General features: G+C 33.6%; 1 protein-coding gene across 1 annotated transcript; it reads right to left on the reverse strand.

Moving 5' to 3' along the window:
- Positions 1–17,007: 17,007 nt before the first annotated feature.
- On the reverse strand, positions 17,008–18,278 carry LOC111276593 (putative glutathione S-transferase parC). Its single transcript, XM_022862343.2, has 2 exons — positions 17,851–18,278; positions 17,008–17,552 (listed from the first exon to the last, which is right to left on the reverse strand). The coding sequence occupies exons 1-2, from the start codon at positions 18,163–18,165 to the stop codon at positions 17,208–17,210; spliced, it is 660 nt and encodes a 219-aa protein (XP_022718078.2). The 5' UTR covers positions 18,166–18,278; the 3' UTR covers positions 17,008–17,207.
- Positions 18,279–18,976: the final 698 nt, after the last annotated feature.

Genomic DNA, 18,976 nt, shown 5'->3' on the forward strand with positions numbered 1-18,976 from the left:
TAGGGTGCCTTACTAGTCTGTGATGGACAAGGATGTAAGGAATAATTTGAAAACCTTTAGACTCTGACTTTAAAACCACATGTAGTGAACCTTAAGAGTGCCTAACCCTAGGATAGAGCCCTTTCTACCCAATGATAGATATACCCTAAAATTAGGACACAAAAAAGGTGTTTATCTAATCATTTTGATTGCTTAACTTTGTGTATTATTTTTTGTAATGTTATGCATCAGCATCACTTTCATTTCATTCATGAAACTAACTATGTTGTTTGTCTGATTGTATGCATCCGCATTACTTTCATGACCATGTTTTAACACAATCATTTGCATTCATTTCATACTAGATTTCATTCAGAAAAATGTACATTTCATTTGTATATCAAAGCATCATACATAAGGCACAGCATAACATTTCTAATCATAAGTATGGTACTCAAGGTCCCAGGATAGCTCCATCTAGCGAAAACCCTGCTCATCCATACAACACAAGGTCCAGAGCAAGGCAAATGGAGGAAGAAAGTTCTCATAGATTTGAAAAGCTAGAAAAAGCTCAGGAGAAGATTGAAAATGAACTTAGCAAAATTCTGGAGGCCCTCAATAACATGAATAAGGGGAAAGGGGTTGAAGGAAATACAAGCCAACAAGTTCCCCATTTACAAGAAGTGGCTGACCCTTTGTACCCTCCAGGTTTTGGCCCACCTCAAGCCCAGTCTGCCCAAGAGGTCCCGCCACAACATTTCGCCTATCCTGAAATGCCATCAGCTTTCAACCCAGGGCAGTATAACAGCTATATAAATCCTGTCTTCACTGAAAAGGCAGCAGAACCAATTCCTGATCTAGAAGAGAAGGAGAAGGAAAAGATGAGAGTAGAGGCTGAGGAAAGTTCCAAGATTAGCATGCTAGAGCAGAGGCTAAGGGCTGTGGAAGGATTTAGCTGTTATGGGTCAGTTGATGCTGCTGGGCTCTGCTTAGTTCCTGATGTGGTTATCCCCTATAAATTCAAAGTACCGAAATTTGAAAAATATGACGGTACAAAGTGCCCTAAAACCCACATCACCATGTATTGCAGGAAGATGGCAGCTCATGCACATGATGAAAAACTCTTGATGCATGTCTTTCAGGATAGTCTTACTGGTTCTGCTGCCAGGTGGTATGTTCAGTTGGATAGAACCCACATTCGCTCCTGGAACGATATGGCTCATGACTTCATCAGCCAATATCGACACATCATCGATTTGGCCCCTGATCGTTTATCTTTGCAAAACTTGGAGAAAAAGTCAAATGAGTCTTTTAAAGAATACGCCCAGAGATGGAGGGATATTGCTTCACAGGTACAACCTCCACTGACAGAGAAAGAGACCACAGTGCTGTTTGTTAGCACTTTAAAACCTCCCTATTATGAAAAGATGATAGGGAATGCAACAAAGAATTTTGCTGACATGGTAATCTCTGGAGAAATTATTGAAAGTGCCATAAAAAATGGCAAGTTGAGAGGAGGAGAAACCAAGAAGACATCAGAAAAGAAAGAAGCTGAAGCTCAAGCTGTGAGCTTTGATAGACAACAATTCAGGGGTTATCAACCCTATCCATCCCAAGGTTACTCTTCATACTATCCTGCTGTGAATAATACCTCATCCTACCCATACCAGCTAGCTCCACAACCATCTTATTCATCCACTTACCGCCTTAACATTCAAGCTCCTGTAAGAACTCAAATTCGTCCTACTCACCCAGCAAGTGGTTCACGAGAACAAAGAACTACTCGAGAAAAACCTGTATTTGATCCAATCCCTATGACTTATACAGAGTTATATCGAGAGCTTTATAATAGCCACTTGATTGCCCCCAGCCATGTGGAACCTCTTAAACCACCCTACCCAAAGTGGTATGATCCTACAGCCCACTGCGACTATCACTATGGAATTACTGGCCATTCTACTGAAAATTGCACTGCTTTAAAGTATAAGGTGCAACGGTTGATCAATGATGGAATGGTAAGTTTTGATCAAGGAAAAGCAACAACATTCAATGTTAACACCCTAAGTGAAAGTCAAGAACAGAAAGGATCTGGAGAGTCACAATGAATTGAGGGGCAAGACGTCAATGGGGATTTCTTCACCTGATCATATAGGGGGCTAATTTTTAATGGAGATAAGGCGGGTTGAAAGTTTTTTTGTCACTTTAAGATTTCTTTTCAAGTAATGTTGGATTTCTTTTTGCAATATGACTTTACTTGTTATCATTTTAATAAAGGCAAGTCAATGCATTTCATTACATTTTTCTCTTTCATTTGACCATTATTCCATACCCTGCTACCCTTCATAACTTCACATTCCCATTCTTAAATTTCAGATGATGAATATTTAGACAATGATAACAATAATTCTGGGATTTAATTTTGAGAACTCATCCACATTAATATGAGAAGATGATTTGAACAGAAGTAAGCTATTACTGGAGGAGAAACAGATATGTCTTGAAGATGTGTAATCTTTTATACAGATTCATGAGCTTTGTTCAATAGATGATGTTCAAGAAAGGTATTCACAATTGAGATGAAAAATGGCCACCTTTCTTTTACCATTGGAAAAACCATTTATTGCTACCCCTTTGAGCCAATCATGATTTTTTTTCTTGAAGAACCCCAACCAAGGATCACCCTCTACACTGGAGGGTAATTTTTGAAAAAAAAAAAAAAAAAAAAGAGAAAAAAAAAAAAAAAAACACCACAAAAGGTCTCAAAAATGAAAAAAAAAGAAAAAACAAATGCCACACATGACTTGGGGCAAAGTAATGAGAATCCTTTGTGTGATGAAAGAAAAAAGTAGTGAAATGATGTGGGGGCAAAATGCCAAGCTGCATCAAATGATCCTTTGGTTTTGAACCTTTTTAATACATGTTTTGAGCCTATTATATCCATTTCTTTTATGACCCTTCCCCTTGGCCTACGTTACAACCTTGAAAAGTCCATTTGGATCAAGTGTGAATACTCAACTTGAATGATCATATGTTGAGCGAATGTATGCTCATGATGAAGCAATGAAATCATGCTACATTGCTCTAAAGTTGGATGTATGAAAGATATCAACAATGGATGAAAAATGAGAAAAAAAGAAGATGATGAAAAAAAAAGAAAAAAATAGAAAAAAAAGGAAAAAATGAGAAAATGAAAAAAAGAGATTCAAATTGAAAACCTGAAAGGGTGATCTTGGTAGAAAAAAAGATCCAGGGCAAATGGCTCACATGAATGAAAGGTCAAAGACATCTGAAGATCCCTCAAAGACTGGGGCAAAGTTCGACAAGCTCAAGATGACTTCAACTGTAAATGGAATGAGTTTTTGAAAAAGAATCCTAGATTAATGTTGAGAATTGTCTGAATATTCATCATTTGGACATACCATCCATCTCAATGACATCCAATTTATTTCCTTTCCCATTTGTTTTGTACCAAAACAGATCTTCATTGATTATCTTTACCATAGTTCACCTTGCGTTCTCTCATTGTTTCACCCCTAGAATGAATTGAGAAAATGCTTGATTGCATGGTATTTGTCAAGAATTGAAATGATAATGAATGAATGAATATGCGCTTAAAAGAGTCTTGCATTCATTTGAAAAGAAATCTAAGATGATGAAGAAATGGTAGAAACCTAAAAGAGATGATTTAGAAGGATGTATGATGTGACCAAATAGAGAATATGATGGGGCAAATCTTGAAAAGCGATACAACCAAGTGATGAGTACAAGGATGAATTGGTCGAATGGTGGGAACAATCAGTGGACAGAATTTGTTTTGGAATGATTGATGCTGAGACAAGGACCCAGTGATGGTGGATGAAATTTGTTTTGAAATTTGCTAGTGCTGAGAAATTCATGGATGATGGTCAAGGGATGATCGATTGATGAAGCTTATTCCGGAGTATTGAGAAACTGAACAAGGAAGAATGTGAGTGGAAAAGACAATTGAGAGCTACACTGGTTCAATCTTAGAAGAGCAGTGCAATTGGATCCTGAAAAATCAAAGGGCTTGACACCCAAGAAATAAAAAAAAAGAGAGCTTGAGAAACTTGAGTACCATACATTGAACATGAATTAATTGGTCAACATTTGCATAGCATGCATTGAAATTCATATGCATTTGCACAGCATACACTACTTTCAGGAGAATATAGTGTATAAATTCAAGAAGCAGGGGTGTTCCAACATCCCACATGGAGGAGACAGATATGAAAAGACTTTGCAAGTTTGAGAAGAAACTTGTCAGGTAAGTTCCTAATCCTTGAAATAGGATGTCTTTTGGTATCAGGGTTGATTTATAAGACCTTTGGGCATAATCTCCTGAAATCCCTTCAAACACAGCTTTCAACTCCTTTGGACATGATTGTCAAGGAGCCTATTAATTTCCAAAGTTCCGTTGCCTCTGTTTAGAGGAGCAATTTATCTTTTCAAAGTCGTGGTGCCTCTGTTGAGAGGAGCAATTTATTTTTTCAAAGTCGTGGTTCAAAGTCGTGGTGCCTCTGTTGAGAGGAGCAATTTATTTTTTCAAAGTCGTGGTGCCTCTGTTGAGAGGAGCAATTTACTTTCCAAAGTCGTGGTGCCTCTGTTGAGAGGAGCAATTTACTTTTCAAAGTCGTGGTGCCTCTGTTGAGAGGAGCAATTTAATTTCCAAAGTTCCGTTGCCTCTGTTTAGAGGAGCAATTTACTTTTCAAAGTCGTGGTGCCTCTGTTGAGAGGAGCAATTTAATTTCCAAAGTTCCGTTGCCTCTGTTTAGAGGAGCAATTTATTTTTCCAAAGTCGTGGTACCTCTGTTGAGAGGAGCAATTTACTTTTCAAAGTCGTGGTGCCTCTGTTGAAGAGGAGCAATTTACTTTCCAAAGTCGTGGTGCCTCTGTTGAGAGGAGCAATTTACTTTTCAAAGTCGTGGTACCTCTGTTGAGAGGAGCAATTTACTTTCAAAAGTCGTTGAGTCTCTATTTAGAGGAGCTTCGGCAAAAAAAAAAACAAAAAAAAACAAAAAAAAAATCAAAAAAAAAAATCAAAAAAAAATCAAAAAAATAAAAAAAAAATCAAAAAAATAAAAAACAAAAATAAAAAAAATCAAAAAATAAAAATGTTGAGTTGAGTCTTGATTGGGTGTCTACGTCTTTGCGCAATTTCTGTTTCACAGAAAATGTGCAAAGAGGGGCAGCTGTAGACACCCAATTGGGTCCGGGCCCAGATCAATTGGGCCTGGCCCAAATGGGTAAAGCCCATTTCAATCCTGTATATTTTTTTCTTTTGTATTTTATGTATTCTATTATTATTATTATTATGTATATCTTTATTCATTTATTTATTTTTATTCAGATTAGATTTATATGTATATTATTTATATAGTTATATATTTATTATTATTATTATTATTATTATTTTTGTAAGATATTTTTGAATTTATCTTATTTTATTATTATTTTTTTTAAATTATCTGTTCTGATTTTTTCCTGATTATCAGATATTTTTTTTACTATAATATCTTTTTATTTATCTGTTCTAATTATCTATTATTTTTTATATTTATTTGATTTTTTTTTTTGGAAGGTTGAGATTGAAGCTGAAGAATCCTACTGGGAGTGGGGATTCAATCTAAAGAGTCCAATTGGATTCAAAGACTGAATCCCCGTCCAAGGAAGAGTTGGGATTGATCAGAAACTCCTGATCAACCCCTATATAAAGGACCCTTTTGAACAGTTCAAGAACACACAGAAAACAGTCAGCTAGAGCTACTGATTTGAGAAGCAAAGGCGTAGGGAAGAGTATAGAAGGCTAGGAAAAGGTTTAGGAGAGTTCCAGAAATTATCAGAAATTTTTTTGGGGATTTTTCGAGATTTTTTTTTCTGGGAGTTTCTGGAAAATTCCAGTTTCCGGTTGAATTTTCCGGCCAACCTTGAAGTTTCCGGCTAAAATTCCGGCCAACATTGAAGTTTCCGACGAACTGCCCAGTTTCCGACGAAGAATCCCAGAAACCGGCAAAGAATCCCAGAAACCGGTGAATTTCCGACCAACTTCCGGCGAAAAAACCCAGATTCCGGCGAAAATTTCCAGAATCCGGTGAATCTTCCACCGGAGTTCTTCGGTTTTTTAGAGAGAAGGGAGAGAAAAGGGAAGGAAGAGAGAGAGGGGAGAGGAGCGTTCTGTCGAAAAACGGAGGAAGGTGCCTTTTATACCCTCCCAAAACGACGTCGTTTTGGCTTTAAGTTAATCAGAGGATCCGCGCGTTTTACCGAACCCGACCCGACCCGAGCGTCGACCCGATTCTGACCCGCGCGTGCCCAGCCCCCCTCCGAGCCGAGCCGAGCCGAGCCGTTCTTCCCGAGCCGCTTCTCCGAGCCGTTTTCTCTTCCTTGAGCCGAGCCGAGCCGAGCCGCAACCCGAGCCGCTCCAGGTTTTTTTTTTTTTTTTTTTTGAATTTTTTGAATTTTTTTTTTATTTGACTTTGATTTTGATCTTGATTTTTTTTTTCTTTTTTCTTTAATTAATCCGACGACGGAGCCTCTACAAGTGAAACAGTAGTTTTTCTTGCATACTCTTGAGGTGAGGGAATTTTCTCAATTTTCTGCTAAAAGTATTAGAGTCAATTGAGAATAATTTCTAATAATTAATTGGATGATTTTGTATTTTTTTAATAAATCCGACGACGGAGCCTCTGCAAGTGAAACAGTAGTTTTTCTTGCATACTCTTGAGGTGAGGGAATTTTCTCAATTTTCTGCTAAAAGTATTAGAGTTAATTGAGAATAATTTCCAATAATTAATTGGATGATTTTGTTTTTTCTTTAATAAATCCGACGACGGAGCCCCTGCAAGTGAAACAGTAGTTTTTCTTGCATACTCCTGAGGTGAGGGAATTTTCTCAATTTTCTGCTAAAAGTATTAGAGTCAATTGAGAATAATTTCCAACAACTAATTACTTGGTAAAATTTTAAGGCTTTTGGATAACACAAATTTAAGCTGGTACCATCTTTTGATGGGCGTTGTGAGGGTGCTATAACCTTCCTCACACGTAACCGAACTCCCGAACTCTGTTCTGGTTAAGCAGACCCGAACCTATTCTTTTAGGGACCCTTAAGCTTAGGTGTTCCCTAAAAGGGCAGATTCCTTAGGTGGCCAATCACACCTGGATAAAAAAAGATTGGTGGCGACTCCCTAAAGTCAATGTCTAGCGATAGATCCCCGGATCTAGACGTTATGACACCCATCAATTAAAGCATTTATTGATGGTATAGTATGATTCGGTAGAGGTTTCCATTAACATTTGAAGTTTCTCGTTGGCTGGTTTCAAAATTTAACACCACATCATTAATTAACCCTTACATTTTATGTTTCAAAACAGTATAGTTTTCAATGGAATGACCCGGGTTCCTATAGTGATAATCACAATGCGCATTAAGATCATATCATTTAGGAAATAGAGGTTTCAAAGGCTCAATAATAATAGGGGCTAGTAAATGTTTCTCAATAAGCTAAGGGTATAAATCAGTATATGTCATGATAATAGGGTTAAAAATGAGTTTTTATTGGATATTTCTTGAAGCTCTCGAACCACTATTTGAACAAAGTCTTCGTTCTGGTATTGTAGGTGCAATAGGACGGTTGTAAGAATAGGTGGGTATCCGAAAGGATGATTGAAACTGGGGTGGATACGCTGGTTGTGGTAATAGCTGGTATGGCTGATATGGATGAGGAGTGGATGTAATATTATTTATAGGAGGTAATGGTTTGGTAGATTAGTGCAGGGTAGAATGTGAAACCTCTGAACTGTTACCCCATATAGTTCATCGTTTGAGCTTCATTCTCTTTTTTTTAAGAGCTTCACCTTTCTTTGCTCCATTTGTCTCTCTTGCATCGAGCTTGTCATTTTTATGATGTTTTTAATAATCTCACATGATATCATCATATCTGTAAAGTTCTTGGTTACATTGCCTATCAGTCTTTCATAGTATGGTGCTTTTAGGATATTCATAAATAAAACAGTTGTTTCTTTCTTAGTGAAGGAAGGTTGTACTTGTGCAGTCATATCTCTCTATCTTTATACATATTCTTTGAAGCTATCAGTTGTTTTTTTTTTCATACCTTGTAAAGATAGACGATCTGGAGCTAGATCCCTAACATGCTGATATTGTGTAAGAAATGCCCTTATGAGCTCTTGTCAGGAATGAATACGAGTCATGTCTAGTTGAACATACTATCTGATTACAGATCTCGTAAGGCTATCTTAAAATACGTGCATCAACAACTTCTCGTCACAAGCATGTGCTGTCATTTTACGACAATACATGGTGATATGAGTCATTGGGCATTTTGTGCTATTATATTTTTTAAATTCAGGAACCTTAAATTTTGATGGAATGACCACATCTGGGACTAAACAAAAGGTCAGCTGCATCCTTGGAGCCATAAAAATTCATTCTTTCTACGGCCCTAAGCCTTTCTTCCAATAACTTTATCTTCTCTCGAGCACTGGTATCTTTCACTTTTTCAGGTATCTTTATCCTTAGCTTTTCTCTCTTTTTGGGATCATTCAAATAAGGAACTAAAATTGGCTCAAGTGATTTTTCCATCATAACAGGATTAATAAAATTTTAAAATTATCTTGGAACAAATGTGGATGTCATTCTTGGATAAAGATTGAGATATCTATCGGAAGTAAGAATTTGTACAAAAAGTCATGGCTCAAACCCTAGAAGGTAAATAAGATCTACCGTATCTGATGATTACTCTTGAAAGCTAAAATTTTTTTCAACTACTTTTCTCTTGTCAAGTTTCTTGAGCATATCCATTATTGTACCGAGATCCCCTTTTAGTTCTTGAACTTTCTTAATTTTATCAAATTGACTGACCTGTTCTTACTCCATGATTCTTATTTGAGTCTTAGTATTGTATGAATTACAAGTAGGTTGGGTCAAAATTTTTTATGGACGAGCTATTCTTAAACCATTATTACCACAAAGTTTTTTTTTTTGAAAAAGAGAAAACAATCAGAATGTTATGTGTTGAAAATTTTATTTTTGAAAATGATGTACATGATTCATGAATGCAAGTGGGAGATATTTGCTCTTGGATGAATTTCAACACTAAAAATTTTTATTGATTCCATACAACTTTTATTACATGAGATTTACCATCCTAGAATTATATCCATAAAAGCGTTTGACTTGTTCATAATAGTCCTTCACCTCATCTAGAAAGTTTCATTAGGTGCTATCCATATTCTCTTATGGGATTGACTTCTTTTCTTAATACTTCTACCTTTTCAACCATTTCATGCTTTTTTCACTGCCTTGCAAACTTGATTAGTCAGGTACTCTATGTACTATTGCCTCTCTAAGCTTTTTGTTTTCCATATCATGTGAGCATCTCTTTCTGAATCATATGTGAAGATTCAATCTTTTTCCTTCTATGCCACTCATCTATTATTACTGACATATGGCTCTTGTGGTCTCGTAGTTGCATCTCTAACCCTTGGATCACCTAGTGAAGTGATTCTTTTTCATTCAGTACTTCAAAGTGCTTTCTTCTCTCTTTTGCAAGCATGGCTTTCAACCTTTCTTTTTTTTTTTGGCATTCCATCAATCTTGCTGAGGTTGTAGAGTATAACCCCTTCCAATTTTGACATTTTTGAGAAATTTTGGTAATCTCATCATGCTTTTCTTGAGCTTTACCCTTCAATTAGTTCATTTTTTCTCGGAGCTTATCCATTTCACATTGCCAACTAAGGTAAGACTTAGTGACATTTCCAGTCTTGAATTGGACTTGTAACCTTTTGTTTTCTTTATGCAGATCTTTCAAATCATTATTGGCCACATCTCATTCTTTTAAGGTTTTTTCTTATATGCTCTTTTGTATCTTTGTTTCATACTTCAGTTATCCCACATTCTCACAAAGTCTCAATTTTTCTCTTCTTATTTCTTCTTTTTCAGCTTATAATTCTTTCTTAACAAGCTTAACTTCTGATAATTGCACCTCTTCTGAAAGATTAATTGATTGATATGAGCTGTCATCAAGAGAGAGTATTACATTTCTAATCTGTTTTACCTTCCAAATTTGATAATCAATGGTGACTTTATCGATGAGAGGCTCTAACCTCATTCTTCGTGTTCTCTTCCATACTTGGATCAACTGCCAAGGATTTAAATAGCGGTCGAATAGCGATGTCGTGACCATTATTTCACGATCGCGCCACTATCCGTCACCGTTATTGAAGAAAAAATAAGAGAGAATTTGAATCTCGTCTATAGTGGATGAATCGCGATCGTGAATTGCGGTATAACGACGAATAGCGGTAATAGCGGTCCGCTATTGCCCGCTATTACCACTATTACCCGCTATTACCGCTATTGCCGCTATTCCTATTTTCATTCAAAAATTTTAAAAAAAAAATCATTTGATTTTGCTTAAAAACTTAAAATAAAAACAATAAGAAAGAAAATAAACATCAATTTACAAATTCAGAAAAAAAAAAAACCCATAAAACTTAAACTTTCAAAAAAATCAATTCTCTCAAGTTCAACTTCAATCAAAATCAAGTATATGTAATTTAACGTAAACAATTAATTCAACACTCAAATTATCTTTTTTTTAAAATTTCCAAATTTGCTATGATTTTATGTGTTTGGGATTAGATTGGGCTATGTTACATTGATAGAAGGAGGCAAGAGTTACTAGGACTTAAAATAAGAGATAAGAGATGAGAGTGAAACTTGAGATTTATAGAAGCAAGCAGATAGCACGCACCAAATAAAAAGAGAACTGAGAGATGGGGATGAGGATGAAGGTTTGGAGAAAAAAAATTATTGAATGCAAGGTGAAGGGATAAGAAGTTGTATGGGTTTGCGCAATTTAGTCAAAAGATAAGAGAAGTAGACTTGGGGTTACTATTGTTGAAAATTGACCATAACATGAAGGCTGTCAAGTTTGATTTACTGTAAGTTCATAAAAAGCAATTCTTTTGACTCATAAATAATAATGCTCTTACTTAATTTATGAATACTTAATCACTTATTATTTGATTTATGCATAATATAGTTCAGTAATAATTTGATGAGTATGGTAATTAAATAATTAAATATATTATTTGTTATGATTATTTATTTTTCACATATTTATTTATCTCTTTTTATTTTTTAATTATCATATAAATATTTTTTAAATATGAATATTTTACTATAAATATTTTTTCTTAAATAAATAAAACACATGATATGATATAAATTACTTTAAAAATCCTAAAATAAAAGGTTTTATGATTAATAATTAAAATTATTATATTTTTATAGCAAGTTGAGCAAAATTTAAAAAAATTCACGATCACAATAGTCGCAATGACCGCAAAGGTCTCCGTTATATCTGCAACCATGACAAACACGATGCGATCGAAAACATGACCGTTACCACAATTTAAATCCTTGTCAATTGCTCTAAGATTTTTTATGGATTCGGTTCCCCATAAATGAATTTTACTTAAACCAGACCATGAGTGGCAGGAACAAACTGCTTTGCACCAAATTACCTTAGCACCATCAACGAAGCGTAACTTACAACACCCCATAGCCCTAATAGCGGTATCCATGGCTCGTTTCCTTCACAATACAATAAGGGCACCCGAGGCATCCAAGGTGTCATCCATTCAATTTCATCCCCAGTAAGCCTTCGCAAGAATAAAACCCACTTTTATTTGGTCTTCAATGTCAGCCCTTGACTTCTGTAGAATTCTTCGATTGGTGTCTTATTTTAAAGATACAACTTTAAAAATGCATTCTTCTCACATTTGAAATGACTTCTAACCCATACATAAAATAGCGATGCACATCTTATAAACCATCCGTTTTCATTTTTTCAACAAAAATTCAATGATCGGATGGTTTTTGCTAAGACTACTGGTGCGAGATTAATTGCTTGGGTTTCAATTTGCTCAAAAATATTCACCACAGTTATCTTAATGTAACCCAAAGTCTTCGAAAAGATTACCCATGCCATACAATGCTAAAACAAACACATCCATGCCTTGATCATCATTTAAATACTCCTTAATACAATTTCAGATAAAGTCCTAATGGATGTCAAGATGTTCACCTTTAGGCTTTGCGAAGGAATCAATGATTTCTACTTTAACCCCTATAAGTTTGGCTAACTTTTTATGATAACCTGATTTCAGCTTTTGGGTAAACACTTTCTCTTGACATTATAGTTCTATCCCAAGCAAAATTGAATATTCCTCAATAGTTGACACCAAATCTTCCTGATTAAAAATGAAGCATCTATAGGATGGATCCCAAAACTGTATAACTACCTTAATCAGCTGTTTATCGATCATTACTAGAATAAGGAATGCAATCTATTTGTACTTCTTACAAAAGCTTTCTTTCCTTTCTTCACTTAACTGACCCTAGATGGTGGCTAAGTCTTTTAAATTATTCTGTGTGAGATCCAAATGCACCTTATTGGGTAACTCAGACACATAGCCAATAGGCAAGCAATCTTTATTCTTTTGTTGAGCTTTTTTCGACCAAACATATACTTCATTATATGGCTCACATGGGACACTAACTGAGGATCGACAAATCTATAGTTCTATGGGATCCATGAAAAATTCTTGGAAGAAATGTGTCTTAGAGCAAATATCTTGATGCAGAACTGTATGATATGATTAATGCAAAAAGAAAAAAAAAAACAAAACAAAATTGAGTTAGTGTGAAAATGCGATTTGAGAAAACATTTTTTTTTGGTAAGTTTTTAGATTTTTTTTGTTTTGTTTTGTTTTGTATGACACACAACTTTTATTTTTAGGTATTTCCTACAAAAAGGTGGAAAAGCTCTATCTAAGGCTGGTTTCCTAGGCTTATTACATGCTGGGTTTGGATTGAAACGTGTTTAAAAGTTCCTAAATTGTTTCTCACTGCCGTCCATGTTGGACTAGTGAGAGACCACGATCTTTACCAATTATAGACTACGAACGGAAATGGTTCAATGAGTGAAAGTATTTCGCTTGCTATTGCAGAGGTTATCACCTCACGAGGGCATAGGTACTTTACTTCCTTCTATAAGGGACGGAGCTTGGGTATAGAGCTCATGCATGAGATGCATTATGTCATTGTATACGCAAATATATCCTAATTTATTAAGAGTAATATATATAGAAAAATAAAGCACAAGAGGCACAGTAAAAGAAACGTAAGGGAAATTTTTTTCTTTTTGATTTTTTTTTCTTGACTTTTTTTTTGTTAAAAGTGAAAAATAAAAATCTAAGAAACCTATTAGGACTATTTAAACCAAAATTTGAGGATAACACGTAGTTAATTTTGGCCTGACTCTCGAAAATAAAAAGCATCCTCAGCGGGTCGCCAAGTTGTCGCAACGGCTTTGGAGTCACCTGACGAATTTGGAAACGAAAATAAAAGAACGAAAAATGGAATCGCCACCAATCTTTTTTGGCTAAGTGAGATTGGTCACCTATTAAAATTTATCCTTTTAATAAGATTTTAAGATTAATTAAAATTTATTAAAAGAGTAATTTTATGGTCTACGAAATAGTCTGGGTTTGGGAGTCGATTATGTGAGGGGAAGGATTAGCACCCCCACAACGCCTGTTTATAACGGTACCAATTAACTACGTGTTATCCTTTTGATTTTGATAAAAAAACAGTCTCATTTTCGGTGTTTGAAAAATAATTTTCTTGATTTTTTCGTTTATTAGAAAATTTTTTTAAAGTTTATTATTCAAATTTTATTCGAGGAAAATAAATTAGAACCTTTTTATTGAAATAATTATTAAAATGTTTCAATACGTTGGTAACATTGAAAGAACTTTTTCTCACCTAGAGATTTCTTAGGAATCGTTTCTCAGAATACCTTAGAATCTCATCCTCGGATGCTCAAATTTATTTAAAAAAAAAAACCTTTATATCGTGCATGCAATGCGAATGCTAGCATGTTGATGCACACATTTATATTTTTTATTCAAAAATTTTATTAAATTTTATTATTATTTTTAATTAAAAATAAAAAAGAGGAATTTTTATTATATTGAAGATTCTCTATAAATATTCCAATACACTGATAATATTTAAAAAATTTCTCACCTAGGGATTTTTTTTAAAGCACCTCTACTCGAAATACTTTTAAAATCTCATCGTTAGATAAAATTTCCTTTTTCTCATTTTTTATTACCTATTCTTAATTTATTAATTAGTTTTTATTTATTATTTTATAAAAAAAATTTATTGTATTGAAAATTTTTTATAAATACTCCAATACACCGGTAGTATTTAAAAAAAATCTTTTCACATAGAGATTTCGTAGGTATCACTACTCGGAGTACCTTTGAATCTCATCGTCGGATAAAAATTTTTCTTCTTATTTTTTATTATTTTATAAGAGTTATTTTAAAAATAACAAAATTATCACAAATTTTTACTATATATTTTATTATTTATTTTTATTTGTTAACATTATAAAAAAAATTATTCTAGCAAATTTAAACATTTTAACATGCATAAATATTAATAACAAAAATAATATTTAAAAAATTCAAAAAAAAATTTTTTTACCTAAACCGAACCGGTTAACGGTCTGGCAATCTGGTAGCATTTAGCGATTCGATGTCGGTTTAGTCAGACCAATCAGAAGCTAAAGGTGAAATGGGTCATCGAGTCAAGTGCGTGGACCTCGGGTCGAGTCAAGGGCTGACGTGCGAATCTTTCAGCTCAAAATGACGTGGTTTTGACCATTTAATGAAATGGCATTATTTTGGCTTGCAGCTTTTTATAAAAGTAAAAAAAAAAAATTTCTCTCATTTTCTCATTTTCCTTTCTCTCTCTACCTTCTCAAACCCTCTCTCTCTAGAACGATCGATCGGTCATCATCCGTCGCTCTGGCCGCCATTGGTGTTGGTCGACCGCCAATCGCCGGTCGTCGATCACCAAAAAATCTCAAAAACTCCTAAAAAATTTTTCTTTGCCCTCTGAGCACAGATCTGAGCTTGGTTTCACCTGAAAGTGTCCCAAATGGCCTAGATTGACTTTCAAAGTTTTGTCAAAACTTTTTTTTTATTATTTTTGACTTTTGATATTTCTTTTTTCTTACTGACTTTTCCTTTTTTTTTTTTTTCACAAGGAACTCTCAGTGCTAGGTTCCTTCCTACTGAAGGACTGTTCTTTGTTTTTTTATGAATTTTTTTTATTTTTTTTATTGTGGTTGGGTGTTTCGGGTTTTTCAGTTTTTTTATAGGTGGGGGGATTGGTTTGTGTCGAAGGTACCTAGCAGGGTGCATGGAGGCATGGTTTTCGAGACGGGCAGAGACTGGATTGTTTGGGTGTGAGAGTTTAGGGGTTCTGGGTGAGAGAGACTTAGAGTTTCTGGGTGTTCAAGAGCAGTGTGACTGGGGTTTCTGATGAGTTCCAGAGCAGTGTCTGGGCATAGAAAAGGGAATGCCTCCAGTCTTCTCTCTTTGAGCTTTTGGGTTTTCAAATTGGTTTTTGTAGAGATCTAGAATTGATTGGGCATGGGGCTTTAGGAGTGTTGATAGGGTGGATAAGGTTTGTAGGGTATGGGTGATTAGAGGGATGGGTGATCGAGGGGTAGGTGGCTAGTGGTGCCGTGCAAGGCACCACTGCCATCAGCCCTTTTTTACTTTTTTTGTATTTTTATATTTTTGTATTTTGTATTTTTGTTTAATTAATAAATTAATAAAATAAAAGGTAAACAGGCTTTGCGCTTAAAAGCGAAATTGGACTTCAGGCCCAATCAAAATCAAATCTATTTGAATTGAAATCGAACCAAAAGCCCAATCAAATTGAAATTAGGCCTCAGCCTAATTGAATTGCAATCAAAACTTAGTTCGAGAATCTGATATCCAATAAATATTCAATCGAGACACTATTAACATTCAGATAAATTTAATGTCTACCCTAATTCGTAGGCATACCCATCCCTTTTAAAACTCCTTTTTTGGGCTTAAATGCCCATTATCGTACCAAACATATTAAACCTCCAAAAATCATAGAAAGTTGAAGTTGAAGATTATTTTTTTTATCACTTTTAAAATAGTTGTAGTGATTTAATTATCGTGGTTATAAAATTATTAAAATAATTTGATGAGTAATTATTTTTGATTATCATGATTAATATAATATTATAAATAATTTTTTATATTGCATAAAAAATCATTGAAAATTAAAAAAAAATCAAAATAACCTTATTATTATTATTATTATTATTATTATTATTATTAAGGTTATTTAAAAGAAAGCAACGTTATTAATTTTTATTGAATAAAAAAAATTATAAAATAAAAATCATTGTTCTATAAAAAGATATAAGGTATGAACAAGTTCTTATGAGCACGATTCAAAATTATTAACATGTTCATATTTAAAATTATATAAATTGTCTTGTATAAAATGATTAAAAAGTGAAAATTTGTTTATAAAAAAAGAGAAACATATTTTGATGGACACCAATCCGAAATTTAATTTATTCTAAATTGATTTGAAAAATTACTCCCCTTGATAAAATTTTTTTTACGCTTTAGGATGAAGATCTAAACATCATATAAAATAATATATAATTATTATCAATAATCTAAGAGCATTGTTATGTAAAATTCTTAAATTATTTATTACTTAATACATTGATATGATAATTACATCACATTCTAATTTAAAGAGATAAAAAAAAACCAAAAATTAATTTTTTTATTGAAAAACCTTGCAATGGTTAATTAGGTCCAAATTTTGGCATCAATTGAAAATGATTTTGACTTATACAATCCTCTCCAAAATTTAGTTAAGTATGCTTTAAAACAAAATCACAAAGAGATGGCTTGCAATTATTTTAGTTGAAATTAGGAAAACATTCTTACAATAAAAAAAAAAATGACATCAATGACAATTCATCCTATTCTTGTCATAGTAGACCAGCCAAGTTACCAAATTGATAAAAACACTTAAATTAACAAGAATATGTGCACAAAAAATACCAGGTAAAACATTTAGGAAATGTATTTCTTTTTAATAACTTCAAATTTCAAGTCAGAATCACATGCAAAATCTAAGTGCTCTGACTATCTTTCAGAACAGGAAAAAAAAAAAAAAAAATTCACCCCAACAACACAAAACAACGAGGCACAACTAAATGCCCATTTATTCAAATCAACCATGAAACCCCTCCACAATTTCACTCAATTCCAAAGACTTTCTTCATTTGCAAAACAAAGCCATAGACTTTTTCTTGGTCAGGAAGAGACTTGGATACACTCTCCTTTTCCAGACACCCTTTAGCCCATGCAATCAGTTTCGGGCACTCTGCTTCAATGCTGAAGTCACCACACTTCTCATAGGCATAAAACCAGCTGTAAAATGGGACCAAGACAACATCTACATAACCAAGATTTTCTCCACCAAAGTAAGGCTTGTCTCCAAGCTCTCCTTCCAACAGCTTCAGGCTCTCAATAAATTCTTTCTTTGCATTTGCCTGTTCTTCTCCCTTAGTTGCCCATATTTTCCTCCCAAGGTCAGGCATCTGCATTTTTATTAAACAATAATTTAGGTACAACACGTTATATATTATTTAGGAAAATGTTTGTACAGGTGAGATGAGATTTATGAAAATGAATGAATGTTATCTCTCACTGCTTGATTCAATATCAATTATACCAAAAAATAACATTCACCACAACTTTTTCTAAGTCAATGCTTAATTTAATAGACTGTTTATATATAAAAAGAAAACCCTCCAAAATTCAAAGTCAGTCTGACTAAATCAAAGAAAACTTAGACTTAGAAAAAGTAGAAAAAAGTAAAAAAAAAAAAAAAAGTACCTTGTTGTCAACAAAATCAGCCCAGAATCTAGCAATAGCTCTTTGGTAAGGATCAGAAGGAAGCAAAGGAGAATTATGATGCCAAACCTCATCAATATACTGAACCTGGATGAGTGACTCACAAACAGGTTTACCATTGTGGATAAGAACAGGGATTTTTTTGTGAATAGGATTCATCTGCAAAAGCAAATCACTCTTGTTCCTCAAATCTTCTTCCTTTGACTCGTATTTTACCCCTTTCTCAGCCAAAGCAATCCTCATTCTCATTCCAAATGGACTTGGCCAGAAATCCAACAAAACTACTTCCTCTGACATTTTGATAAACTAAACAATCAAAGATTGAAACTCAACTCAAAATTTAAAAAGACTTTAAAAAAAAAAAATCCCGTGGTTTTGTTTTGGTTTTGGTTTTGGTTTTCGATGAAAAAGCGTTTGTCAAAGTGTATTTATAGACAAAAAAATTTAGGAGCGTTGGTGCTTCGAGGGCCTTCTGTTACCATAAAAGAATACTCAAACTATATGCAATTGCTTACGTCACAGTATCCATAAAAATTTGTTTAGGGAAGTTGATGGACTTTCTATAAAGATTTATTCTAGGAGTTTCTTTTACTAAAAAAGGAAACTGAGATTATACGCCATTGCTTACATCACACGATCCATAAAAATTAGTTTTTTTTTTTTCTAAATATGTATTACTGACGCTTCTGTTTTCTGACAAGAAACAATGTTGCTGTTATGCAATTGCGTGCGCCATCAAACATATACACAAAATTTCGCTCATCTATTACGTTTTTCATTTCATTTTTCATTTTCTTTTATTTAATTTTTTCTTTCTGTCTCAAGAAATTTGCTACTACAAAAACATTATGATTGCAATAAATGTCAGTTAAATTTTGACTAAAATATTAAAAAGGTTTTTGAATTTTATTATTTTATTTAAATAACATTTTATATTTTTGTTGTATTTAAATAATATATTTAAATACAAATTAGATGATAAATACATATTTAGATAAACTTAAAATTTAAAAGTTTATTTGAATGTAAAATAAAAAATAAAAAAATTTATTTAAATAAAAAAATAAAATTTATGAACTTTTTATTATTTTAACCTTAAAAATTTTTA

This window comes from Durio zibethinus, chromosome 25, assembly GCF_047325235.1.
Source record: "Durio zibethinus cultivar Kanyao isolate XHJ-2024 chromosome 25, ASM4732523v1, whole genome shotgun sequence".
Taxonomy (NCBI): domain Eukaryota; kingdom Viridiplantae; phylum Streptophyta; class Magnoliopsida; order Malvales; family Malvaceae; genus Durio; species Durio zibethinus.